The 27,836-nt window shown below is 40.5% G+C and overlaps 1 protein-coding gene across 3 annotated transcripts; it reads right to left on the bottom strand.

Annotated features, from left to right (window-relative positions):
• Positions 1 to 200: 200 nt before the first annotated feature.
• Positions 201 to 27,777, bottom strand: LOC129188519 (lisH domain-containing protein ARMC9). 3 transcript variants are annotated; one of them, XM_054789175.1, is made up of 26 exons: positions 27,607 to 27,777; positions 27,050 to 27,307; positions 26,828 to 26,953; positions 26,562 to 26,726; positions 25,519 to 25,674; positions 25,314 to 25,406; positions 23,598 to 23,622; positions 20,165 to 20,322; positions 19,885 to 19,983; positions 18,655 to 18,690; positions 16,096 to 16,130; positions 15,906 to 16,014; positions 15,455 to 15,547; positions 14,877 to 14,964; positions 14,452 to 14,575; positions 14,199 to 14,338; positions 14,038 to 14,114; positions 12,828 to 12,902; positions 12,450 to 12,540; positions 10,518 to 10,570; positions 9,931 to 10,029; positions 9,028 to 9,143; positions 7,781 to 7,935; positions 6,970 to 7,078; positions 5,459 to 5,637; positions 201 to 2,837 (listed from the first exon to the last, which is right to left on the bottom strand). In XM_054789175.1, the coding sequence occupies exons 2-26, from the start codon at positions 27,122 to 27,124 to the stop codon at positions 2,794 to 2,796; spliced, it is 2,520 nt and encodes an 839-aa protein (XP_054645150.1). In that variant the 5' UTR covers positions 27,125 to 27,307; positions 27,607 to 27,777; the 3' UTR covers positions 201 to 2,793. The 3 variants fall into 3 exon arrangements, with proteins under 3 accessions (XP_054645150.1, XP_054645151.1, XP_054645152.1); XM_054789176.1 differs by having other exon boundaries at positions 201 to 2,841; XM_054789177.1 differs by lacking the exon at positions 18,655 to 18,690.
• Between the last annotated feature and the right edge of the window lie 59 nt (positions 27,778 to 27,836).

Here is a 27,836-nt window from a genome sequence, read left to right on the forward strand (position 1 = left end):
AGAATTATGACATAATGGCATTGTCACTCTGTTTACAAGTGTCCTGGTCTGGGGCTGCACGAGTGCTGCTGGCACTGGAGAGTGCTGCTGGCACTGGAGAGAGCTGCGGTTCATTGAGAGAAAAATGTATTCTAACACGTGCTCTGACTTTCTGAAGCAGAGTCTGATCCCTGCCCTTGGGAAAGTGGGCCACACGGCAGTTTGATTATTTGCATGTCATTTATTGTGTGCCAATGCAATGTTCGCCAAGATGTCTTACCGTAACAAAAACCAATGTTGCAATCCACATAAATATATCCCAACAGTGCAAATGTGCAATTTACAGAATGATGCATTTACAACAGTCACACAATTTCAAGTTTTTTGCCATAGGATGTATGTACATGATGGTGGATATTGATAAATAAAAAGATTTTATAACTTCAATTAAGTGCGTAGTACACTAAGCGGTAGATGACAGCGCTAACAAAAGATATATAATAAAAACCACGTGTATAATGTACTGTATATACCGGGGGTGTCCACATACTGATGCATCTCAGCTTTGTGATACAGATGAAAAAGCTTTTTGTTCTTATTTTCCCCTGATTTTTGCTGTTTTTTTTTTTTCCCCCAATATTTCAACTTTCTTCTTAAATAATCTTTGTAAATTTTCTTTTTGTTATACTGTGACTGTATACCCATCATATTTGGACTTTTATTGTCATAATGATACCATTTTTCCACAAATAAATTTTCTAAAACTTACAATTTTATTGTTTTGTTTGTTTGACAAGATGTCACGACTTTTAAAAAAACTATGACTAAAATGCCATTATTTTCCCCTCATAATATTACGTATTTCTTATCGTAAAATGCAACTTTACTCGCTAGAATACAACTTTTTTCTCTTAATATTTTGACTTTATTTTTATAAAATTACAGCTGTTTTTTCATTTTTTCAACTTTTTTCCAACTTTTTCAACTCTCTTCTTATAAATTTTCTTCTCGGAATTATGACTTTATTCCCATCATAGTTTGACTTTGTTCTCCCAACTTTATAACTTTTCCTCAACATAATTTACCCAAAATTTCAACTTTATTCGTTGTTTTGTTTGTTTCTGATATTACGACTCCAAAACGTTTTAATATTCAAATGTATGCCTAAAATGACTTGAATGAATTTTCTTTATAATATTACAGTGTTGTTCTCGTAAAATTAGGACTTCTTCTTGTTAGATTACCGTAAAGCATCGTGTATAAACCGCACTTTTTTTCCACTGGTAAGAAGCAAAAAATCGGGGTGCGGTTTCTACACGATGACAGGTCTGTGACCAGACGCAGAAATTGACGAGAAGTCCATTTTAGAATAGCCGTCTGTGGGTCAGACAGTTGCTTTGACTTTAGCGCCCTCTGCTGTACAGTTGCTGAAAATGCTTGTGTATGCAACTACAGTAACTTATGTGACGGCTGTCTGTATTTTCACAGTGAAACGATCTCTATATACACTGAAGCTAACCTAAGCTTCCAATGTAAAATACAATACAACGTTGGAGTTGATTCAAATTCACACTGAAGCAATGCAAAAAAATAACAGAGAAAAAGAGAAGGAGTGAAAGATAAGATATCAAAACATCTCTGAAAATTGCAAATTTCTTTATTTTTATTTATTATTATTATTATTATTATTATTAATCTGTGCTTGGCCATAATATTAAAGATCTAGATGCCGAAGTTCAGATTTCTCCTTTATTCTTCTTTTTGAAATTGTTTTGTACCTTTACGCATGTTGATTTGAGATGAAAGTGTTGGCAAGCATTTATGAACTAAAATTTTTTTTCCCCGGCATGAGCCTGAAAATGGGGGTGTGGTTAATACACGGGTGCGGTTTATACACGGTGCTTTACGGTACAACTTTTTTCTCTTAATATTTTGACTTTATTCTTGTAAAATTACTGTTGATTTTTCCATTTTTGCTGTTGTGGATGGTTTGTTTTTTTTCCATTTTCTATTCTATTTTTAGAAGGTGCCAGGTGCCGATAAAAAAATAAAATAATAAAATAAACAGGCTCGAGCTGGACTTTGGACACCCCTGCTATATACAGACAGTCAAACCTCGGTTTTTGAACGCCCCATGATATGGCAATTTTCGCCAAAATCCTGCTTCATTTTCTGTAGTGATGTTAAATGTTTTTTATTTATTCATTTCATTCACCATTTATAATCATTTCACATTGTTTTCTGCATGTAAAAGTAGAATTATTCCCTATTAAATGGTACTTTTTGCTTATATTTTTGGGGGTCTGGAATGGATTCATTGGATTCCTAGGATTTTTTATATTATAAAACATTGTTTCAGTCTGTGTCAGAGCTTTTGGAACAAACGATGTAATGTCATATTTCTTTGTTAGGTCATCGTCCCTTAACTCTGTAGCAGTAAACATTACAATAAATAATAGATCCAGTTTAAAAAAATCTTAGCTATGTGACCTGTCATGGCGGCAGGATGTTGCACATTTTCAGGTGTGCCAAGTGTGACCTCGTTGCGAGAGAGAGTGGAGAAACTGAGGGCCAAACGAGGCCACAAAGAGCTCCAGCTTGGCCGGCTGGGGGACGCGATTATTGTCTGACCCCATATTAGGTTACAAAAGTCTGCGCTGAAGCCGAGAAAAAAAATGCAGGACCACAATCCTTTGCATTGTTCAAGCCCCTGCGCCCCCGCCGCCGATTCTGGACCCTCTCTGTTACCCTGACCCTGATCAAAACCTGGAAGGATGAGGTTACAGGAAGCCCGATGCTCCGGGGGAGATAGAGCTACGTCGTGGTGACAGCTCCCTCTTCACCTCCGCTTTGAGTGGCTGCCTGGAGGAGAACACAGGGGGTTCGTCGGGGGGTAGGGGCAACAAGACAGACCGTTAGCTTTTAATTTATAACATTTTGAGTGAATATTTCTATCGCAGGATCAAAATGTTAGCATCGTAAAAGCTTTCACCATTCTTAGTGGTCATATGTGTCGAACCACTATTAACAATAAAAGCCTAAACTCGAACTAACTTGAAACCCCACAATACAGTCAGCAACCTTGGTGTCATCCTCCATCAGGACCTTTCCAAAATACGACAAGTGTCAACAACAGCATTTTTTCATTTACCAAACATAAAGAAAATCAGACAATTCCTGCCACTACCAGATGCAGAAAAACTTGTTGTTGCTTTTGTGACCTCCAGGTTGGATTATTGTAACACTCTGATAATAGGTTGCCGCACGAGCCTTAACCGGAACCAGCAAAGGAGATCATATCTCACCTGTATTAGCCTCACTGCAGTTGAAAATTCTCCTTCCTGCATATAAAGCGCTACACGGTCAGGCACCAGCATATCTTAAAGAGCTCCTAGAACCCTACCAACCCAGGAGAACACCAAGCTCCCACAATTTACAATTACTTGCCTCTCCTAGGATTTTTAGAAGTAGAATGGGAGGTAGAGCATTTAGTTATCAGGCTCCTCTGTTATGGAACCATCTCCCCTACTCAATCCGGGGGGGTATAAAAGCATGTTTTTTCCCATCTTCCTATGATGAGCAGCTCCCCTGTTTATGTGCAGAGTGGGTGGCCGGCGCTGGCATGTGACTGTTGCGTAGCAAATGTGGCCCTGAAGGGTGATGTGCCTCAGCGTGCAGCTGATGTTCCACCACCCCCCCTGGAGTCAGGAAACCAGCAAGTGGCAAATATTAGGGATAAAAACGCCAAACAGGCAGCAGAAACTGCACTCAAGTGTAAACTAATTGGACTGATAGTGGCTGGAAAGAGATAACAAGGGACATTATGGGGAAAAAAGCAATGGATGCTCACAATAAATGCACTTATTTACTTTGTTGTGCCGTGTGCCTTCGTTTCCGCTCCCTTCAAAGTTCGATTAAGTGACGTCTCCATGAGCTCATTGACGTCTGACACACGCCAGACTTGGAAAACACACTCAGCATTAGGCTCTATTACAGGATTTATGGATCGGGGGGAGGGCGCCTGGTGTTGGAAGCGGAAGTAAGACGCATGAGTGCATGGAATTGATGCTATCGCTCGTCTAAGAGCACCAGAGTTGCAAGCTCTGGAGGAGCTCAAGCTTCCCATTTTAGATTTAACTTTTTATATAATATTTATATTTTCAATATTTTAAAACATTTACAGATAAAATATACCCGAAATGCCATACATGTCCTCCCTGTCTTATGGAAGAGCCAAGAATATGGAAATTAATTATCAAATAAATTCATTTAAGTAATACAATTATTAATCAAACCAAACTATAATACGTAATATTAAATACATATTTAATTTAAGTTTTTTTTTTATGGACGCTCCGATCAGGGTTTTATGCTGCCGATACCAATACTGATCATCCGTGAGTGAAATGGGCTGATACTGATACGGATCACATAGATGAAGTGTAAATGTTTAATCCAATCCAATCCACTTTATTTATATAGCACATGTTATGAACACAGTTTCCAGACTAGTAAAGACTAGTAAAACCATAAATAATAAGAAGTAAAAGTACAAATGACGACAGTAAAAGCTAGAAGATCAAATAAAAACAAAGACGCTTAAAACAGTAAAATATTTAAAACAAGAAGTAATAACAGCAAATATACAATAAGCTGGTAAATAAATAAATAAATAAATAAATAAATAAATAAATAAATAAATAAAATAAAATAAAATAAAATAAAATAAAATAAAATAAAAAGTAGAATAAATAAAACCAATCAAAATTAAAAAGAAAAGAATAAAAGACACAGAGGACCACACGACTCACGCCGAGTTAAAAGCCAGAGAATAAAAGTGGGTTTTAAGACGAGACTTAAAGCTTTCAATTGTGGGGGCCGTTTTCACCGGGGGGAACACCACACTCTGCAAAGTGCCCCCCCGCCCACCAAATGCAGCACCAAACTAAAGCTTTTTAAGATATTTTCGTGGCATCACTCTCACGACGACAGACATGCTTGTTTTGGCTTTGTGAAGGGAAAGTGGGCGGGATACGGTCGCTATAGGCCGGATGCTGCAATGGGGGTGGGGCTGATTGCCGGATGTGACCTGTATTATAAAGCAAGTATTGATACCGTGCTTTTTCACGGAAATCTGCTGATACTGATCGGTGGCCGATCGATCGGATCGATCACCCCTAATAATATTACAATACAGGATCAAGAGGCGGGGTACACCTTGAACTGGTCAGTCACAGGGCAGTGTTATAAAGAATCACGATACTATCTGTAAAAAAACAATGAAAATACCATTTAGTGGGTAGATCTTCTGATTTCTAGTATTTCCAAATGCTTCCAATTATAGCTGTGAGAGCTCTCAGCGGCAAAAGGTACAAGGAGGCCACAACATACACCATTGCAACTCTTTTCAAGAATTTGAAAACCTGTTCCAATCATGTGTCATGTTGATGTCTCACCCTTTCCAGACCATTAGACCCACCTCCACTCTGCTCTCCGACTCCACTTGCGGAGCTTGCAGAGCACGGCCGGCTGCTCTGCTGGGGTTCAGAGTGGGAAAACGTGGGCGCCAGGGTCCAGGCGGTGTCTCTCGGCATGGCTCCTGGTTCAGGAGTTCGGGAGATCTTAGGTTTGCTTACAAATGCCGCGATTGAATCTCCGCTGAAAGAGGAAAGAGGAGATGAAGAAATGCAGTAAGTCCAGGCTTTGCTCTATAAACTGTACACTGCTCTATACAAATGCAGTCAATGTCATTTGTGAGGAGCAGCCTCTCATCCTGGGATAGACTCCAGCATACCCACGACCCTAATGAGGACAAGCGGTACAGAAAATGGATGGATGGATGCATGGATGGATGGTCGTTTGTGTTCAAGCTATATTTGTTGAGTCATCCCCTGACTATGCAACGTTATGAAGTCACTTTGTTCAACATCAGCCTTTCTTACTTGGTTGCTGGGATCATTCATCCTGCTCTTACGTGACAAGGTGCTTTGCAGGCACAATGCCTGCCGGAACTTTGACCTTGACACGTGATAGCACTCATTTAGCTTGTTTCAATCTAAAGCCCCCACATCTTCATACCAGACTTGATTGCTGATGCTTTCAAGATAGCTATCAGCAGGCTCATCCATAGCACACACACAACCGCTACTTTACAAGCGCAAGTTTGTATTTGTATTCATTGTAGGGGTTGGCAGTGGTATAGTAGCTCATTCCGTAAGGGCTTGGTTGTGGGGCCTGAGGCTCTGAATTTCAAGACTATCTGGAAACCAAATGCATCATGCTGTCTCAGATATAAAGTAAGTACATACCAAGGAAAATCAATGGGGTGTTCAGGATGGCACTTGACACTGAGTAGTCAGTGAAAGTCCAAATTTGGCTAATGTCCTTATCTGGCAATAAGCTGGTGGAGCTATCCGATGTCCTAAGAGATGGATTTCATTTTTCCTCTCTGCTAACAGTCATTTCACAGGCTCCAGCATCACTGATAGCATCTATAATTGAATGTTATGCAACTGCATGGCTGCATAGGCTCTCAGTCATGCAGGTGATGGTCATCCATGAACGCTGGATGGAATGCAGTTTAATTTTTTTCTAGTTTTATGCAACTCTACTTCAAAAACTGTGGGAAGATACATCACTCCAGTGGAGCAGCACATTAAAAACCAACCTGAGACAGTCAAGACACTGATGGCATTTCTGTCTTTAGTCGCCTCTATATTGCTATGTGTATGGTGTAAATTGCTAATTCAATTTGCCACTAATTCCAGACCGCTGACATGCTGAGCTGGAAAACTTGTTGCTATGTGGAGCACCGTGCAGTTTGATGAGGTCTCACTCAAGCGCTGATGTCGTTATCGGCAGAAAAAACGACTGGCATGATTCAATATCATTTTTATGCCAATATTGGACATCCCTTGTCCCTACCGTTATGAAAATCATACTAACTTTTCATTGATGAAATGTGATTTCTGCGGACGTGTTTCAAGTCACCTTGATAAATTGTCATGGGGTTTGTCCTTCTGCAGGTTTCCGTCTCTTGCTTGGGCCTCGTAGGATCGGTCCAGCTCAGAAGTCTCAGGTAGACGGCCGAACTCCAAGTCTGTGTGTGTGTGATGAAGGGAAATTAAAGATGACTTCAGACCTTTTTACATCTGACAACTATTAGCAAACTAAACTGCTGCAAATGGGACATAAAAGAAAAGCATCGTTTGTCATGTTCAAGTTCAGTGCTTCTCACCTTGTTTGGCTGCGTGACCCACCTTCCCCCATTTTTCCAACTCAAATTTCTCAAATATTTGATGAAAAGACAGTGCAGATTGAATTTGAGGTAGTGCACAATAACACGCTGCTACTGTGGAGCATGTGGGGCAGCTATAGCGAAGTTACCCAGCATGCCTTGCGGGTTATACATGCCCGTATAGTTTTGCATGTATGTCAGTAGATGTTAGTTTGATACCTGCAAGTGATACCTGAAGATACCTCTGACCATTTCCTGTGCCACTCAAGATCGCCAAATATACTAACAAAGGTTGCTGGTCTTCTTCTATGAAAGTGGGTTTCAAACAGCACTACTGAGCGTTGTCGCCACCTTAAAGAGTATTAATAGACGACACCTCGCTGCATGAAAAAAAATTCCCTCTAGAATAAAAAGGCAAGTTTATTTGGAGGTGTTTGAGGGTGTTGAGGTCAGGGCTCACTAGTTGTTCCACTCCAAACGCACCCAAGCATGCCTTTACGAGTGATTGCTGTGTGCTGACACTTGTAGTATTTCTTGTAATTCCACATAAACTTTTCTACTCACTTGTGCTCTGATGCAGGGAGTCAGCCGCCCATGAGCGATTGCCAGAGCCTGTGTGAGGTCGCGAGCCGTATTTGAACGGAGAGGAGGTGTTTTGCTCATTCCTGTTCCCAACCTCCCTGCCTCCATCACCACCCTGATTTCCTGGGCGGTAATCCCTACACATGACACGCAGGGGAACACACTTGAGATATGATTTTGGATGAAGCCAGAGATAAGATGCTGTTAAAAATGGTTTCATCCTACACATTTCAATTTATGCTGCTTCCCTGTGGTACGCCCCCACTTGCAGATAAGCGTCAATAATCAGCAGCAGATCACATCAGTTACTAGAGTCCATATCCATTGCTCCTTAAAACCTTTCCTTTCATACACAACTTAATTTCAAGCTATAGGCTGACCCATTTCCTTCTTTGACCCACTGCTCTACTTTTAAAGATTACAATAGGTTGAAACGTTTCAAAACGGGCAACACGATCATTGTCATAATGACCTCTTTGCTCTTTATTGTTGGAGGTGTGCGTCATTGTCCAAACTTAAGTTTTAACAATGAGCCATTTGTTGTTCTTTTTGTGCTGATGTCATGTGATCACCCCCAGGCGGATTAAAGGGATAGTTGAGATTTTTTGACATGAAGTTGTATGACATCCCCTGGCGAGGAACGTAGTTCCTCTTAGCCGCTGGGTCATTTAAGTAAAGAGTTTGGCTTCTCAAAACGATATGCGTTCAAAAGAGTAATACATTTGCATAATAAAAATGCCTCCTCAAAAAAAGTCAGAACTCACAAATCGCTGGGTGTTCCCCGTATCCCTGCGCACTGTCGCCTGTCCATTCTTATGTATGTGATGAAGACGCTCGCATCTTCTTCCGCGACTGAGCGCCGCGGCCATCTTGTTTACGTGTGTGTTCCACAGTGGAAGAAGATGTGATCGTCTTCATCACATACGTAAGAATGGACAGGCGACAGTGCGCAGGGATACGACGGGAGAAAAACATAACACCCAGCGATTTGTGAGGTCTGTTTTTTTTTAATGCAAATGTATTACTCTTTTGAACGCTGTTTTAAGAAGCCAAACTCTTTACTTAAATGACGCAGCAGCCAAGCGGAACTACGTTCCTCGTCACGGAAATCCAACCAGAACTGGACTCGCGGGACCAAGTCACTGTTGATAAACACCAAAATCTAAATATATCTTAAAGTCTACCAGTAAGGAGCCAGTTATATACTGTAATAAGACACACTCACTCACCCTGCGTTAGTGTTACGATGAGAGCTCGGGGTCACCGGCCGCTGTAGGGGCTCGTCAGCGCTTGGTTGATGCTGTCGGGTCGATTTCCTCTTCACTTTGGGTACGTTGGTAATAATCTGCACAACCAACACACACACGACTAGGGTTGGGCGATAATTTGTTAAATACCGGTATAAATTCTTCCAATGGTAAGGAAATGAATAATACCGGTACAGAAGCCTCACGTGTACCATAGCATGTAGGGCTCTATGATTTCTGCATTAATGGAATCGGCCAGTAAAAACGGAATTTACTGTTAAACGTGGAATCTCGCAGAAATTGACAATGTGAATGAAATGCTGTCATGGTGAGGAGAAGGAACGCTCGTGTATTTACTTATATGGGTTAAAGGTTGTAGCTTCTTATGAAAGACTCTGCTGAATTTAATTATATAGTCATATCGCGATCCATCCCATAAATATCATGATACATGCTAAGGTCCATATCACCCAACCCTAGACATGACTATTAGCATGCAAAGCATGTACCTGTTTCAGATCAAATTTTACCTGTCAAAGACCACACACATTACACTACAGTACATAAATACAAATATTTCGACATGCGCCTTTGGTGGCAATTTGGCCACACTCCTAAAATGGGTGACAAATTTCAGGTCAATACGACTACTGAAGGTTTAATAATGTATAATGTAATGGCCGCATGCTTCGCTACATGCTTACCCTTTGTCTTAAAAGCGCCTTTAAGTAAAAAGATTAGTGTACCTCTTGTGTCTGTGAGGCTTCCTGCTACATTTACATTAGTCTTAGGAAAAAAAACGCCACACCGCACTCGGGTGTGTAAGTATGTGAATGTAAATGCTGTGTTGAATGTGTGTGTGTGTGTGTGTGTATGCACTCTTACACCCAGGTACTCAGTGGTGAGCAGACTTTCCCCAGACAGCTCCCTGGGCTGAGGCTGGAGGACTTCCTCTTTATCCAGGTCTGCCTCTATTAAATCTTCCTGTCACAACACAATCCCACACACAAAAGATATTCAAGTGTTTCTGCTCTGCTCTTAGGCTGAATGTAGTGAAAATATGCTTCAGTCTGTAAGCTTTGTGAGACTGTGTGTTCCAGTTCTCCACAGGAATCCTTTAAAAACTAGTTTACACAAGTGTTTGGTGTCATGGTCACCAGTACAAATGGATATGAGGTACAGGTGGAGGCCCAGCTTTATAGACCTCAGCTCCATAAATCTTCATAAACCTCTTTAACACTAAATCCTGCTGCCTCTCACCAAATAAACGTTCACACATGTACAAGAGGAAGACATGCAATACCTGTGCCATATCAAGATAAGCATCTCCACTACCGTACGCTTTACAACAAATTCTTTGGGTTTGGCTCCTCATTTTCTCCTTTGTTTTTTTAAAATCTTATGTTAAATATGTGTGTCACTATTATGTTTCTGTGATGGACTGGGTGTGTCTCATCAAAGTATTAACTTACATCATTGTCATCCTCATCCTCTTCGTCGTCCGACTCTGGCCCTTCTTCCTCAGCTGGATGGTTTTATGGTAAAAATAAAAACAACTTCACTTATATTTCCCGATATGAGGAATACATGATTTATTATTCATGTGTTATTAGTAGTATAAAGTACATCTACAATAGCAGATATTGAAGACATGACACGTTCTCCCAACCTGCAGAGATCTTTACAAGGATCTTCTATGCTATGTCTATTTTCAAATCCATAGTCGTAGGTGAAATGGAAATTCCATGGTTGTAATTATTACATTATTGAGATATAGTTATGATAAAATGAATATTGGATAACGTTTGATCTTTCCTTCATTGATAATGTAATCCTGGATATTGGGGGAAACATAGAATATCATAGTTTAACTAAGTGGCTCTGATATGAACTCTAATTGCATCTTGTAAAACACGGGTGCCCATTACGTCGATCGCGAGCTACCAGTAGGTCGCCAATGTACTTTGGGTCGATCGCGTAAATGTCACTTGTCATGACATCCGTCAGCTCGCACAAGCTGCTAAGCAAGAAGTGAGGCTATAGTTCTGTTGTCAAATTACTCCACATGAATAAACCTTCATTCAGTTAATTCTAATAATATTCATATCTAAAAAAATTGCACGGTCTCCAAACATCACGACTGTCATCACCGACATGAATGCTTTGCGAGTGCAAGGTTTTATTTACCACTATTTTCCATGAACTTAACATTGCATGCTGTCGGTGATTGAACACTGCAAAAAAAATAAGCAAGTTTTGAGTCCACTTCAACGTTCAGTTTTGTTTAGTCAGCTACTTCGGCGAATGCGTCCTATAGGCCATAGGCAGGGGTGTATTTAGTCATTTCAAAACAGTAGAAAGTACTTTACAACTGAAGAAAAAAAAATCAATAATCAGTTTGTATGAGATGTTTGGGGGCCCCTGGAAATCTCGGGGCCCCAAGCAAGTGAATGTGTTTGCCTGATGGTAGCTCCGCCCCTGGCCATAGGTTCCCAAAGTGGGGTACACCAATTGTCATAAGGGGTACGTGAATAAAAATGAAAAACAATTACCGCGTAACACTTACAATTACGAGTGCGCCTGAACGCCTCACAGCACTGAGCGGCGCAGTCAAAGCAGAAAGAAAACAGGAGACACGGCGTGAAGTTGTTCATTGCTCTGTGTGAGTTATATGAACAAGTAAGTAAGTTTGATGCTGATGTTGTGCATTAAGAGTATTTCATGTTGAATATTTAATTTATATTGGTGTTCCAATCCCCGCACTGTGAAAACCTGTCAATGTATGTGCGTGTCAGGATGAGAGAGTGGGGATTCCCCCGAAAATGGGGCTTTATCACTGCTTGTGTGTATTTTTGTACTTTGGATACTGCTTTATCATGTTTGTTCAATTTCCCCTTTCAGTTTGGTATCAAATTAATATGCAGACTTAAATTATAGCGACTGCAAGTTCAAGTTCATCCCATTCAAACACCTGGCTGAAATAAAAGACATTTAGGACCAATACATACCTATTTATCAGTGCTCATGTCAAACGTTCATTTGACCACGCAAAATACAGATTTTTGAACAAGAATTACTTACTATAAATTAATCAGTTAATCATGTTAATCAAGTTAATGTAGATTAAAAAAGGTTTATGTTGTTTAAGAGTGCAGGAGGAGGGGGTACATGGCTTCAAGTCCAATGTCTGAAGGGGTACGCAGCTGTGAAAAGTTTGGGAACCAATATTCAGAGACCTGCATTGTAGTCAGTGGCATTGCTGGCCATCTCGACATTTCAGGTATCAAGTTATTGTCACCCCTATGTGAGTAATAGTCTCACCTTGGCCACCCCAATGAAACATTGCTGGCTCCGCCACTGATTGTAGTGAGCAAGTGAAATAATGTACATGTGCATGCACTGACCTGAGTTGAGCTCTTTAATGATGAAGCCGATTTGCCTGTTAAGATCGGGGTTGTCCTCTTTGCTGTAGCAGCAAAGGATCTCATCCACACTCTACACGAGGAGGCAAAACACACATTCCAGTGGATTATTAATATGAGCCTAACCAAAGGATTTAAAATGTCACCTTTCCCATTTGTACATTTCAAAGGCTTTGGAAGATTATATGGAATATAATGTCATATGGAATGTTTTGAATCCCTAAAGCAAAACAACTGTAAAAAAAAAAGGAGCAGCTGGGTAAGCCTGAACACCTGCTTGATGTGTTGCAACATTAAACAGGAAAAGAAAAGCAAAGTGAGATGTCTGCAAAGCGAGTGAAGACATCTTCGCTATCTCACCATCTCTTTTGCTTCTTGTCTCACAGATGGGATGCACAAGATGCTGTACAGTGCTCCATTCACATATGGACGAATCTGCAAGGAAACAGATACCCGTGCGTAAAAAGTACGCCTCATGTGTGGCGAAATACAATACAGTACTATAATTCTCATAGTTTTAACATTTTATTTAGTAAAAATTGTTGAATTTGTACATTTTCTGATCAAATAAAGGGCAGAAAACTAAAATGAGGCTGCCGTGAGCGTTCTATCCCTCCCTCACTCGTGAACAAGATCCCAAGGTACTTAAACTCCTCCACTTGGGACAAGATCTCAGGAGGTCATCAGACTTTCACAACAAAGTATCAGAACTTCGGAGAAGGATAGGGCACAGGAAATTCATATACAAAAGGTAAGATAAAAAAAATGTAAATGGGACTATCAAGTATTCAAAAAATCTTTTTTTAACAAAAGTGACATTATTGTTTTATTTGTGTTGTTATCCTCTTAATGAGCAATGTGTCTTAATATAAAAAATTAACTCCAAAGAAGTCTGTGCCTCAGTAGTCATAAAGCTCAGCGCATGTCACTGGTAGCCACATTATTAGAAACTATATATCACGCAATAAATTAATAAAATAATAAACTTTGGCAAATCTCTCCATTAAACTGATAAAAATGCATTATTACAGATGTATAAAAATCCACAGTGAGTGAGTGACATACTGTATTTACAGTGGATCCCCACACATTTGCAATACGGCATTCACGGCCCGCAAATTAGTGTATTTTTGCTAAAAAAAAAATAAATAAATAAAAAACTCAAAAAATATCTCATTTTTTTCCACAGCAGCAGAAAGCACATCTCATTCTGCCTTAGTCGGTAATCATTTGTAACAATATGATAATAAAGGTAAAATGTACACTACAATTTTTTGCATGTTTATGTCTACACTTCACTGATGTTTTTTCGTCAAGATTTCGCACTTTGTTCTGCCTTCCTTGAACGGACTCTACGGTGCTGTAAGACGCAACAGTGAAACATACAGTATCTAACTTCTATACCGTGACTCGGATTCCATCTGTTCATTGATCATTTTACATTATCGTTCACTAGTGGCGAGTATGGGCGTCTCCTTTACGCGCGGCTCTACTGTATGTATGTATATTTTTCTGTAGTTGTGTCAGTCTATGACAATTGTTTGCAGGAATTAACAGATGTTTGAGTCACCTCATGGTTCTCATGTCCAAGGAGGTCAGTTAGGACCTTCAGCACGTGCTTTGCGTTCTCTGCACACTTCCTTTTTCCTGTATAAACACAGCCGGTTAATAAGCACACAATCCCAACATCCACACAAACAAATGACCTCAGATTCATATTGGGTGCTTCACCTTTTGTTCGCAGGCACAAGTTCATAAGAAGAGCTGCAGAATACTCTAGGGTGGAATCACTCAGACAGTCTGAGTCATGGAGTTCATCCACAAGCCAGCCAATCAGATCATTTTCTATCATGATCGTCTGCTGGCTCCTCCTACATTAGAGGTGTGATCATAAAGGTTGATTAAACATTAGAAATATGTGTGGCAATCACTGTTGAATGAGCGATTATTTGCGACACACTGTGCTTTCCAAACTCTCCATCACCTCAGGCTGAGTTTCTGCAGAGCCACTAGTACATTCTCTCTGGTCAAGGAGTCCTTCTCCTCTGTGGTAAGTGTGTCCATCAGGATTCTAAGGAGATACGGGATTTGGGAGAGGTAAGCCCGCCCTGGAAGCACAAACACAACACAGGTTCAATTTCAAAATGGTTAGTTAAAAGTTAAAGAAGTAACATTCTGACATTTATCCATTCCATGTAGGCTTAAGAGATGCAATTTCCTGCTGTTTCACAAGTGCAAGGTAGATCAATACCTACCACTGTATGTCAATAAGTTCTTCTTTGTATTGCATTGTTTTTTTTTATATAAGTGAGAAACAATGAAAATACAGCATTGCTGGAACTATTAAACAAATCTACTGGATCACAGGACTTTGAATTCAGTGATTTATTGTAGCGGTTGATCACTTACCCTCTGCAAAGGAGGCAAATGCATTGATGAGACGAGCCATGTACTGTCGCACCATGTCATTCTTCAAAGTCAGTAAAAGAAGCACTTCCTATTGAGACAGGAAGTGCAGGGATGATTCGATTTTTTATTTTTCTTTATTTTTTTTACCTGAAACCAGTTGCTGGAAAGGTATTAACTCACAAGGCACATAAACACCAACAACCTCACCGGTTCATTCAGTCCACTGGCTAGTTGGTTCCTTCATTTATACATATTATAAGCTAGAAGGGTCCTATCTAGTTAAAAATAGGACTTTGAGCATGAAGTGGTGAAGCCTGCTCGAATGAGAGGCGAAATGTCTTCTGACGCAGTGATTCTCAACTGGTGGGTCGCTGAAGCTCAAAGTCTTTTGATGGCCTGTCATTGACTAGATAGGACAGGTCTTGTCCTATCTAGTCTTTGAGCATGAACTGATGAAGCCTGGTCAGATGAGGGGTGGAATATCTTCTAAAGAGAACTTGAACAGTCCAGTTGCGATCGATTCAATGTCCTGAGAGAATAAAGTTACAAAACAATTGGATTTAATGATGGTTCTCCACCTGCTTTGCGTCGCAGCGTTCCAACAAGTCATTGCTGATGTAGGCCTGAAGCACGGTGTCCCTCTGTTCACCAGGAAGTGAGCGAGTCAGTCGCTAAAAAGAAGGAAAAAGTGAAAATGCGTAGCGCAGAGTCAGGAAACAAAAGGTGACACAACAGGAGTTTCAAGGGATAGTTGGGATTTTTTGACACAAAGTTGTATGACATCCCCATCAGCAGTGTCATACATCAAGAGTGAATGGTCGTCTCCCAACCTGAAGGTCTGAACCTGAAGTGTCCTTGGGGAAGATACTGAACCCCCAGTTGCTCCTCCGTCATCAGTCGATAAATGTGCTAGGTAAGTCCATGTTGACGTACTACACTGCTGATGAGGATGTCACACAACTTCATGTCAAAAAATCCCAACTATTCCTTTTAATATGTAATCTAGTCGAGGAAGGCCGATTTACAAACCCAGCGCAGCGCCTGAAGCAGCATGGACCTGAGGCGGTCTGATCCTTCAAGCAGGTCCTTCTTCAACTTCACATAATCCAAAGAGGGCAGCATTGGCACTTCCTTTGGTCTGACGGGGGTTGTTAGAAAAAGAAGTGTCATTATAAGGCTGTACAAATGAAGCACATGTACAGAACACATCAGGACTTACTGTGGTGCAATGGATGCTCGTAGCATTGAGGAAGCCTAGGAAATCAATATGAATTTTGGAAAAGAAACATGTTTGTTTACACATTCTTACTCATGCTGTTAGATCAACATAATTTACCAGGTTGTGTCGGTATACAGTATACGTACACAATAAACTGTACGTGTGAATGTTTGCTGTCCCAATACTCACCCAGATGTGTTCCTCACCTAGAACACTTCCATCACTGCTAGTGTATGGCCATGCTTATATCATGCGTGTGGTACATGCTGAATCTCCAAACATGTCATTCAGTTTGGCAAGATCATCCATGCAGACAATTGTTTGAGTTAATGGAGAACAGCCACCCACAGTTGTGTTAGCACGTAAAACATTGCCACCTTGGTAAGTTTGCCATTTGTCCCGAGAAAGGTCAACGATGTATTCCATTATTTTCACAGAAGTGGATTGAAATGTGAAGTAGCTGACTCTTACAGCGACAAGTCATTGTAATTGTATTGGCTTGTAGTAAGCACCAAAGCCTCTCAGGCATTGCCATGGCAACCCCGCACCATTTAGTGGAACATAAACACAGAAAACAAAAACACATTTACTGCTTTTGACTGGTATTTACTAGGGGTGCAGAAAATTCACAGTTCGGTTTCATTCGATACTTTAGTGTCACGGTTCGTTATTTTATCGATACTAGATTTTCATGCCTTTTTAAACTTGTATTGTATTGAAAATACAGCTATATCTCCTCATTTTCTGCTGTACAAACCAAGTTAGAACCGTATAAAACAAAAACAGCACCTTGTAAAAATATTAATGAAATAAAGAAAATATGAATAATTTACAATTCAATTCAACATGGCAATAAAGCTAATTACACATAAATCATCAATAATTCTGTTCATAGATTCATTTGTATTTCCATCAAATAGCGTTATTTCCATCGTTCATGTACACGTTCAGCTTGCTATTAAACAATACAATTACAAAAGAAACAAACACAATTGCCGAAATGGCAATACAGCCGAAGTCAAGGCAACACATAAAAAAACTCAAGCAATGAGAATATTTTTTCAATGAATAATAAAATAATAGCAACAATAACAAGCAAGTGTAAAAAAAATACATTTCCATAATGGAGTTCAGGGCGCGCTTGGCGCAATTTACTTTTTTTTTTAAAGGTTTTATATGAAACTACCTGCTACAAATGCAATGAGGACTTTTATTGTCTGTATACTGTATGTATCTTACCGCTGATGTATTTTATCAGAATTTGGATAATAAAGAAGAAAAATGGAGTTTTGCATGCCACTTGAGACGCCACAACAAGTGCCGCTGGTTGCTCCCAACTGCGAGGATTTCATCTTTGCCGCCATGGATGAGCAACAGCGAATCGAGAGGGGACTTTGATGTCAGCTGACTAATGACATGTGACGTTTGCGACTCATTCGATTCACAGTGGTATCACACGGTTCGATACAGATACATGTATTGTTGCACCCCTACAACAAAAACATTCCATTATACCGCTGTGTAAATCTTGGGTTTACATCATTTTGTTTACATTTTTTGGTGCGTGGTGGCAGGAGATATGCGTTTGTTTTTATTTTTACTACTGAAAATGTGGGTAAGGCATAGAATGAGGGGAGTAACTTGTTAACATTTAACCAAGGGAGTTCCAATGCAACATAAGACACTCCATAACGTGACCATGGGTGCTGGTGTTTCAAAATTATATTGTATAAAAGGTCGCATTAAGCAAACCATCTGCCTTTTCATTGACTTTGGTTTCATATTGCATCATTCAGCACAAAGTCACGCAACTCAGAAGATACAAGGTTTACATAAGCAATGTCTATTCTGTCGTCTCGCCTTTACTATGCTGTAAAGCCTTTTATTGTTCATGTTATAGTCTATGGTGACAGCTCTGCTCCGACATTCCCTAGCGTATAAAACTCAAGCCAAGCGACAAAACAAACTGTCCATTATGATCAATTATGGTGTTACGTCCGTACAGTGAAAACAATGCCGCCTGTCTCTGCAGATAGAAATGTGTTCCGGACTCAATTATTATTTTTTTGTACCTGATTGACAATTATGATGATTTCTAGAAAAACACACCGGTTGCCTCCTTTTTAAATGGCTGTAATTCAAGCCAACCTGAGCATGAGAGAAATGCTTTTGCATCAAAACTCCTTTTGTTTACCGTTCCGGTCCTTTGACTGCGTCTGTCTAAATCTGCACTGTTCAACAAATGGTGCTGGGAGAAAAATGAAACAAGCAGAGAGGGGGAGCAACAAGGATGCAGGTGAATTTCATACTGAGATGCATCTTAAAGGAACGCCTGACAAAAGGGGTCTTGTATACGTCACATGAGGCCCTTTCAACGAGGACAATCTAGCAGGAATGGGAGACAGGTGAGCACAAAGCAGTTTGAGGGGGGTTATTTGCCAGTGAAGGAGAGGCACGAGTTGGAGACAAGTGGAAAAGGAGACACGGCGAGCGAGACGGGAAGCAGAGAGCAGCTCAGACGTTAAAAAAAAAAAAAAAAGATGAAAACAAGAAACTTACATAGCCATCATCATAGGGACTCATAGAGTAATATCCCTTTGGGGACAAAAGTGTCATACACGCAAAGAAAACACAAACACACAGAGAAGTTGTTCAGTTCTGAGTAGGAAGAAAACTAGAAAGTGTCTGCAATCAACTGCTGTTAATTCCGGTGTATAAGCCGCGCCTACTAAATTTAAACCACATTTGTTCTTATGATGTATAAGCTGCACATGTCTACATCACAAAATGACATATTGTGCTGCACACGAGTCCATGAGGAGCCAATCATGAGCTATGAATAAACGAGCTCCTCAACCCATTGGAAATTTCTGGAGGTCATTACTCAATATAACAATCTGACTCACTGTGTCATCTTACAAACAACATTAAACTCATCACACAGCAAGTTAACACTCAAATGTTATACCTCTGAAATATACAAACATGTACCGCTACAAGTTTAATATGGAAAAAAAACATTTTAAAGTTTTACCATAATATATTTGCGGTTGAGAAAACCATTTCATTGGAGGAGAGAATAGAAAGCATAGAAAATGGCTGCAATGCTGCTTCTGTCCGCCTGAGGGAGCTAGAGGACCCGGAGCCCAAAGCGAAAAAGAGGAAAGGTGACGTCATTGCGGCGCCCCAATGAATGTGTTGCTCAGACGCAATGCATTATCGGAAACCTTTAAAATGTTGTTTTTCTTTTTATTTTAAATTCATATTGGGACATGTTTGTATATTTGTATATACAATATTGAGTATAAAGTGTTCTTTGAAAGATGAAACCATGAGTCAGACTGTTATTATACTGTTACATATTCTGGCCTCCACTGATTCCAATGGGTTGACAGGCTTGTTGTGAGTACACTGATGACTAGGATGACTGACTCGTAAATGCCACAGTATTTAAACAATCAGTTCTGGAGTAAAGGAGATGTCATGAGATTAGAATTTAGCCATAAATTAGCCGCACCGATGTATAAGCCAGAGGGTTCAAAGTTTAAGAAAAAAGTTGTGGTTTATACACCGGAATTTATGGTATTTCTTGATGCCGCTTTACCAACTTGAGCAGTTCTACACCACAAGATCAATGTAAATTCAACGTAAATTATTTGCCCATTCCTCACATACTGCCAGTGTCAGTGCTTAACTGGAAACAGTGATGCAGATGTAGCTACTCTATATGCCCACGGCATGACACGGTTTGGCACGGATCTATTAGGGAGAGCAGATACTTCCACTTACAGTTCCAGGCCTGGTGAAGTCGCTCATCTGCACCGCACTTTGCCTCATCTGGCTGCTGAACAGGCGAAAACACACACTCTGCAGGTACTCAGGGGAGATCTGAGAAAACACAGCAGGCCCCGTGAGCTTTAGAGGTCTAACACAAGATAGCAGTGTTGTTATTTTTATAACCATGAAAACCAGGGGACTAAATTTCTGTTTTTTTTTCTTTTCACAGCAATTTTACATGAGTCTTGTAGCTAGCTAGTGTTTCATTGTGTGTGTTGTTTGCTCCCACTACCGTTTTTCCGCTGATGGTGGCCTCCATAGAGTCGACCAGCTCAGCAGTGATTCCAATCAGCTGGTAATAGTCAGCTTGCATCTTGTTGAACTTCCGCATGTGACTGGAAGCGCGCCGCTCCGACTCAGCCAGCTGGAGTTGGAGCTGCTGCACGACCTCTGTGTAGATTCAAACATGTATTTTTTGAAGATAACTTTAACAATGCGAGATGTGTTGTAAATTAAATACAATATGTGCAAAGCTCAAAATGCACCAGACAACAAATCTATATATATTTTACTACCCTTTACCCCACCTCATAAGAATAGAAAACTATAAAAGCACTTGGAAAGTGTACACCTCCGCCAAGCGGCATAGTTTCACCATAACCATTTACACCATAAATATTAATCCTACATTTATTTTATCTACATATTTAGATTGCTAATGTTAGCATGCTAACATCTAGCATAATAGTGGTGTTTATATAAAAAGTTTATATAAGTGTCTAGCTATGAACATGGCTAAAAATGTTGCTATGCTAACGTTAGCATGCTAACAATGCTAACGTTCGCATGCTAACATGTAGCACAATAGTGCTTGTCTACCCAGGAAAAAATGCTAATATGCTAACGTTAGCATGCTAGAAATGCTAACATACTAACTTTAACATGGCTAACACCTAGCATGACAGCACAATGTACCGGGAAGGCTAAATGTCCTGAATGACTTGAGAATTTTGACTTTGGAACGGTCTGAATGGGTTGAGAACTGTGGAAGTAGCTAGAACTCTTTAGATCAAAGGCATTTTGTGTGCTGGAAGAAAAAACGTGGTGCTGTGGCTAATAGCATGAATGTCCTGACTTTGTTGAATGAGTTGATGTTGAAATGAGGTGAATCGGTAATAATAATAATTAGTCAGAGGGAAAAGGCTGAATTTTGGATCACCCCCAAAATGTAGTCAGTTCTTCCATATCTAATTTCCCACAATTCCTGAAAATTTCATACAAATCCCTTCAGAACTTTTCAAGTTACTTTAAACACCGGCAAAAAAATAACCTCCACGCTGCGCTTGGCGGAAGTAAAAAAAAACAACAAACATTTCACACATACAGCGCCCCCCAGAAGTATTGGAACACTGAGGTCAGGTCATTTATTTTCACTGGGTTTGAAATCAAAAGATGAATATGAGACCAGAGAGCAACATTGCAGCTTTCATTTCCAAGTATTTACATCTGAATCAGAGGCACAACTTCAAAGATAGCACCTTTTGTTTGAACCACGTGAACAAAAGTATTGGAACATGTGACTGACAGGTGTGTTTTGTTGCCCAGGTGTGTCCTTTTTCAATACTTTCTCAAAGACACAAATACGTACAGTAAGCGATAGTATGGCAATGGACACGGGACACAATGAAGGGGCAGACTACTTTAGGGAAGAGAACTGTACCAGACAACTTTACATCGATCTCGGATCATGACATGGCGGCATTGTTCCAGACAGGGGACAAGCTGAAGATTATGACTTGCAGCCCACACTTTCAATGAAATAGGCGGACGTCAACGTGACTAAGAGCCAGCTATTTGTTACGTAACGGGACAAATAGTAAACGGATACATGTGTAAGATTTCACCGTGTATGTCAAGGCATGTCTGTTCAACTTGAGAGCTGCTCTTTTACTCAGATTTCACTCTGCAGAGAGCATTCTATGTGTAGCTTTCTCCTGGTGCAGAGAAATTCACAATATCAATAAGTTCACATCAGATTGAGAATTCATCAGTCTGTAAAACATTTGTCTCAGAATTTCTGAGACTCACTTCTGGACTTTTTGGCAAATTCCTGACCTGACCTTCCTATTGTTCTTGCTAATTAGTGGTTTGCATCTTCAGGTGTAGCCACTGTACCTTTGTTCATGTTCAGTTTAGGGTCTTTCTTTACATCTCCCACAATGTTTCTGTCATCAACTACCAATGTTTTACTTGGTCTACCTGTTCCACGCCTGTTACTCCTTCTTCAGGACATCCCGAATGGTTGTAGTGCCTATGAGCAATGTGTGTGCAACGGTTCTGATTGATTTTCCATCTTCTCTCAGATTCTCCAAGCGCTTGCTTGTCACCCATAGGCAGCTCTCCAGGTGTCATGTTGTTTTCACCTCTAAATGCAGTTTATGCAAGAAAACACTATCCTACCCAACCTGCAACTGAGCATCGACATTCAGTGTTGATTGAATAAGGAACATAATAAGCATCAAAGCACACCCGTCAGTCACATGTTCCAATACTTTTGATCATATGAAAACTGGCTACGACTATGATCATCAGCTTTGGGTAGTGACGGAAAGGACAAGATGGCGGGTACAAGTGGCCGAAATGAGTTTTCGACATAGGGTGGCTGGGTTCTCCCTTCGAGATAAGGTGAGAAGCACTGTCATCCGGGAGAAACTAGTAGAACCGCTGCTCCTCCACACTGAGAGGAGCCAAATGAGATTGGTTGGGCATCTGGTCAGGATGCCTCCCGGATGCTTCCCTGGGGAGGTGTCCAGGGCACGTCCGACCAGTAGGAGGCCTCGGGGAAGACCCAGGACACGTTGGAGAGAGACTACGTCTCTCAACTGGCCTGGGAACGCCTCGGGATCCGCCGGGAGGAGCTGGATGAAGTAGCCAGGGAGAAGGAAGTCTGGGCTTCCCTGTTTAGGCTGCTGACCCAATCTCAGATAAGCAGTAGAAGATGGATGGAAAACAGGGTTGGGTTCAAACAAAAGGTGCTATCTTCTAAACTGCGCATCCAATCTAGACGTAAATACCTGGGGAAAAAAGCTGAAATGTTGCTGTCTGGTTTCATATTCCTCTTTTTATGTCAAACCCAGACGTTTTCAGTCTACAGCAAAAATAAAGGAATTGACCTTACTCTTCCGGTACTTCCAATGGACACCTGCCATCATCCTTCTGCCCCTTTTAATTATTGTGGTATGTCTCTTCAAGAAATATGAATTTGCTGAAATCACTGTGGAAAAACTTGCATTTGTTAAAAGACAATGACCTAGTCAGAAACTCAAGCATGCTGAACACCTACAAACCCTGTCACCGTTGTAACACAGTGTTTCTAATAGAGACATTCATTTATGTGTAGGGGGCCCCCCACTAGTGATGTGCGATACCACTGATTTCTCTTCTTACCCTATATTGGATAAAATTCAGTCTGATATGGGCGATACCGATCTGATACCAATACTTTGCGGCACATATAATGTGCCTGGTAAATTTGAACTTATTCAGTCCCAGCCATTTTTCAAATGACAGCCCCTTCCACACCGGCCATTCACACCGGCAAAAAATCTGTCTAAAATGGCCATTACTGAAGGCGTTGAATTTTGAAAAATGGCTGGGACTGAACGAGTTAATCAATCTTTAAGTGTTTACAATGTGGTCGTTAGAAGGAACATTGGGACATTTACCTTTAGAACTCTTTCCACCCTCCTTCTGCATGCCATCTGTTAAAGAACACACGTCAGCACTCATCATTTGACCACCCAACATTGCTCCCAGTGCGACATACAATTAAGCATAAAGAATATCTAAAGTTGTGAGTCATTCCATGTTGTACATCCTGTTGAAAGCAGGCACGACCCTCCCACGGACGATTTGTCCAGGATTAAGATAATCCATATTACAGTGTGACGCCAAACCGGTGTCGATACACGATTGATACTAGTTTGTTTTGCAGGGAGGCATGGAACCGGTCTTGAGAAATTCTCCAACACCCTTACATGGACAAACACAGCTGTCATGCTTGAGTTGACAAGTACTTAACAGGGGACCTCTTCCAGCATGCCCATTTCTTCTATAACAAATAAAAGTTAGCCAAGCAGCCGTTTATTTAATGTGCGTGCATGTGTGTGTGTGTGTGTGTGTGTGTGTGTGAGAGAGAAACACGACGGCTGTGTGAGTGTTTGCACAATGAAAGCCTTCAGATAAGCTGCTTTATGTTACGCTATATGGACACAAAAACTATTTTCTTTCCTCAGCTTTTGAAATGACAGTGTAACTAATATGTTAATCTATAGTCTCCAATCAGCAGCCGGTGAGGCTAGGGTTCAGTTTCATGGATGTATGTATATGAAGGATGAAAAATGATCCTCTGATTTCCAGTAAGAACAACAAGTATTGTTATCCTTTACTTGTCTTACTGTTGAGTCTATAGTGTTTTCTGTAGCTATTATTACATGCATATTACAAACACAATGTTAAGTGCATTAGTTTGCAGACAGCAGTAGTTTGATCTGTTTGGTGACGTAGAGTCATGTCAACTGATGCTTGATTGTAGAATTTCAATTCTGGGAAGGAGAAAGACAACTATTCTTCATTTTGGAGTTTCATTTCCCATTTCAAATTTGGCATTAGAGACAATAAGTGAGTTATTGGCACTCTAAACATATCTTGCCTTTTACGTATTTAAAGGGACCATAGGTCAAAGGGGTTCCCCGGCTGCCTAGCGTAGCAACAAATGAAAGGTTTGTTGTCAGTGAATGATAGTGATTCGGAAATGTTTAGCTACTCACATTAGATGTTATTAAATGCATAGCCTATTGTAGGCCTGTCAAGATAATTGATAATTTGATTATTCCAACAATAAAAAACACAAAAAAACAGGTAGATAATTATGATGCCCTCAATAAATGGACGTACATGTATGTCGTTTGTTTCATCTGCTCGTTTCTCTGTATCACACAGGCTGGATGATAAGAGGGTTCACTCTGCATCTGTCTGTGTGCATTAGTTCTATAGTGGAGTGAACAGAGACAGTGAGCCTACATCTCATTCAGTCTCTTTGTGGAGGCGGGGCTACTCGTGAGCGGCTACAGCGCACAGAGTGCTAGCACGTTAGCCTCGTGAGCCAGCATACGCAAACATGGATGAAGGCACACAAGCAATGATTTTTAAGGCGAATGCCACATCCCCAGTGTGGGAATATTTCGGTTTCAAACAGAATGAACAAGGTGAGCACATGAACACCGACAATCCCATATGTCGCATTTGTTCAAAAGCGGTGATTAGCAATGTGCTGCGGGCCGCAGATGGCCTTCAGGCCACACTTTAGAGACCCCCGCTTTAATGTAACCTAAACCTAACCCGCGCACGTCATTATTCTCAGGCACCAAGGTCAAGGATACATATAACGTCAGCAGCCTTGGACAGTTTGAAGGCTTGAGGGTCACAGGCAGAAACTCTTCAAGTTTATTCTTCAACTTTGGTATCCAGGAATCCTAAATCAGCAAAATGTGAAAGAACATGTAGTTTTGTGAATTGAAGTGATGGCTCTGAGATCAAATATTGTTTGTGTAAAGGACAACAAATTTAAATAACAGAACTGAGAACCTTAAAGAGATCCTTGAAGGAGGGATGGATGCTCGGATTGGACACGAAGGGCAAGGCATAGTAAGGCAAAAATTCTGTGGCCTGGCTCAGTGCTCCTCCTCGCGTCTCCAGGTACTTCTTGAAATAAGAAATCCTCTCTTCAAACTCTTCCCGGTCCTGCAGACCATCAGAATGCAGTTACAAGCAGTCAAAGACCCATTCACTTTCAGTTTGCACATCCACTTCTTGGTGAGCAGCCCGCTACAAAGCAACACTGCTGTAACTTGTGGCAATGCAACATTCTGACCAATAGCACAGCTTAGTGGACATCTTGAGCAGCTGACCCTTGTGTGCTGTGCTGTTAGGAAAAGTATGATCTCATCATATAAATCGGGGTGTCCAAACTTTTTCCATGATGTATATTTTTATATAAATAATAAAAGCTGTCCTCTATGATGGACAAAGACGCCCACCCCCTCCAACACACACTCATTGCACTAAGGAGCTCCATTAGTGATGGGATGATACATCCAAAGTGTGTGAAGGAGAGGTATTGCAGGTCTTTCCTTCCTACAGCTGTCAGACGCCATAACAAAAACTGCTCCAAAAATCCTGTACAATAACTGCAATAAACCTGTGGCTTGATCAACATGTATACAGCTGTAAAACGTGTATATAACTTCCTGATTAGTATTACCTTGATTTAGCACTTTTTCTGCTTTTGTACTCTGCTATTTTGTGCTCTTGTACTTTTGTTGCTGTAAGACTGGAATTTCCCCTTGTGGGACCAATAAAGGCATATCTTATGTTATCCTAATTATATATATTATATATGTATATATTTTTTCCATATGTTTTATATTTAATATTTACAATTTCAATTTTATTCTTGCAAAATTACTGATGATTTTTACTTTTTAAAAATGTTCTTGTTAAATTATATTTTCAGAATGTGCCTCAGGCTAATAAAAAAAAACAGCTGCAGGCCACAAATGGCCCCCAGGCCGCACTTTGGACTCCCCTGATTAAAATTATCAAAATGCAAGACAAAACAATCAGCATACGTGTCTTCCAGGGTGGCTTCTCAGTGGGTAGACTGTAAAGTGGATGTGAAGGTAGAACTCCAGTTGTTGGGCCTCTGTGTTGTTTGCATCATATGGAATGTTCTCCGTCCACAGCTCAAAGAACACCTTGTAGTCTCCATCATCGAAAGCGTTAAGTAGGTCTTTCTGTGTATGGAGATAAAAAGGTAATGATGCATCACAAGTGCTTGGCTGCACACTCTCTAGTTGTCACATTGGAATGGCGTATCATCATTGAATAAATGTACCTGGATGACATGAGTCTTTAAGTCCCTCAGAGCATTTCCTTGAGGCTTGGACACAAGTTTTCCTTTGCTTTTGCACTCCTTGTCAAAGCTGTGAGCAGTCTCATCAAACTGTTCAACTTTGAGGTACTACAGGTGTATGGGCAATGGAAAAACAAGCAAAAAGAACCAATGAAAGAAGACAAAGACTGATATGACTTCACTATATAAAAACTACGTTCCTACCTCCTTGATCATCCCGAGCAGATTGGCTTCAGTGGCTAAGATGTCCCCCATCTTGGCTTCCTTCTTGAAACTCATGTGAGTGTCAACTTTTTTCAATCACACGTAGAAGGCAAACATTTCTCCTCCTTATTCAAGATTATATTTCTTCCTCGAAGCCTTTGTTGATTCCAGCGTGATGCTCCTGTTGGTACATCATTGGATCCAACGTGTTTCTTCTACTGAAGCCTTCATCGTCGATTCCAAAGTACTCATTAAAGCCTGTAAACACATAGCATACAGTAAACGTTAGCAATGCAAGGTCTATTCTCTATACTGTGATTTTCTTAATCTGAAAAAGCGGACACCATCTTCACGCAGCCGCCGTGGGTTTACTTTTGGTCACCATTAACCCAGTCTGTGTTAAATAAGTATGGGTTTACATTTTCATTATAATACATACAGCAACATTTTCATGATAATACATACAGCAACACTATTTCATCGCCGACTAAAATGAGGCTAGCTGGCATGCTAGTAGCCCTTGTTTTAACAGAGGACGTCAAAACAATCATTCTCACCTTGTTCCCACATCGGAAACTAAGATAACATCATTAAAGGTGCATGTATCCTCTCTCCAGAACTCAAAATATCATATGGACATTATAATAACACCTCACAAGTTATTTTACGCTGGCTGCTATCCTTTAGCTAGCAACCGTAAACAGATAATAAACAAACTACATAGCAACCAGACGGTTGCGGCTGGAAAGCGGAAGTATATGTCGCAAAGTACTGCCCTAAAATATTT

This window comes from Dunckerocampus dactyliophorus, chromosome 10, assembly GCF_027744805.1.
Source record: "Dunckerocampus dactyliophorus isolate RoL2022-P2 chromosome 10, RoL_Ddac_1.1, whole genome shotgun sequence".
NCBI lineage: Eukaryota > Metazoa > Chordata > Actinopteri > Syngnathiformes > Syngnathidae > Dunckerocampus > Dunckerocampus dactyliophorus.

Bases quoted from the DNA above. Each gene is read 5' to 3' on its own strand.
- LOC129188519 (XM_054789175.1), bottom strand. From the start codon at position 27,124: ATGAGTTTCAAGAAGGAAGCCAAGATGGGGGACATCTTAGCCACTGAA. The intron at 26,954-27,049 runs GTAGGAACGTAG...ATACACCTGTAG, and splicing joins TGCTCGGGATGATCAAGGAG to TACCTCAAAGTTGAACAGTT. The intron at 2,838-5,458 runs GTGGGTCTAATG...TCCTCCAGGCAG, and splicing joins AGTCGGAGAGCAGAGTGGAG to CCACTCAAAGCGGAGGTGAA.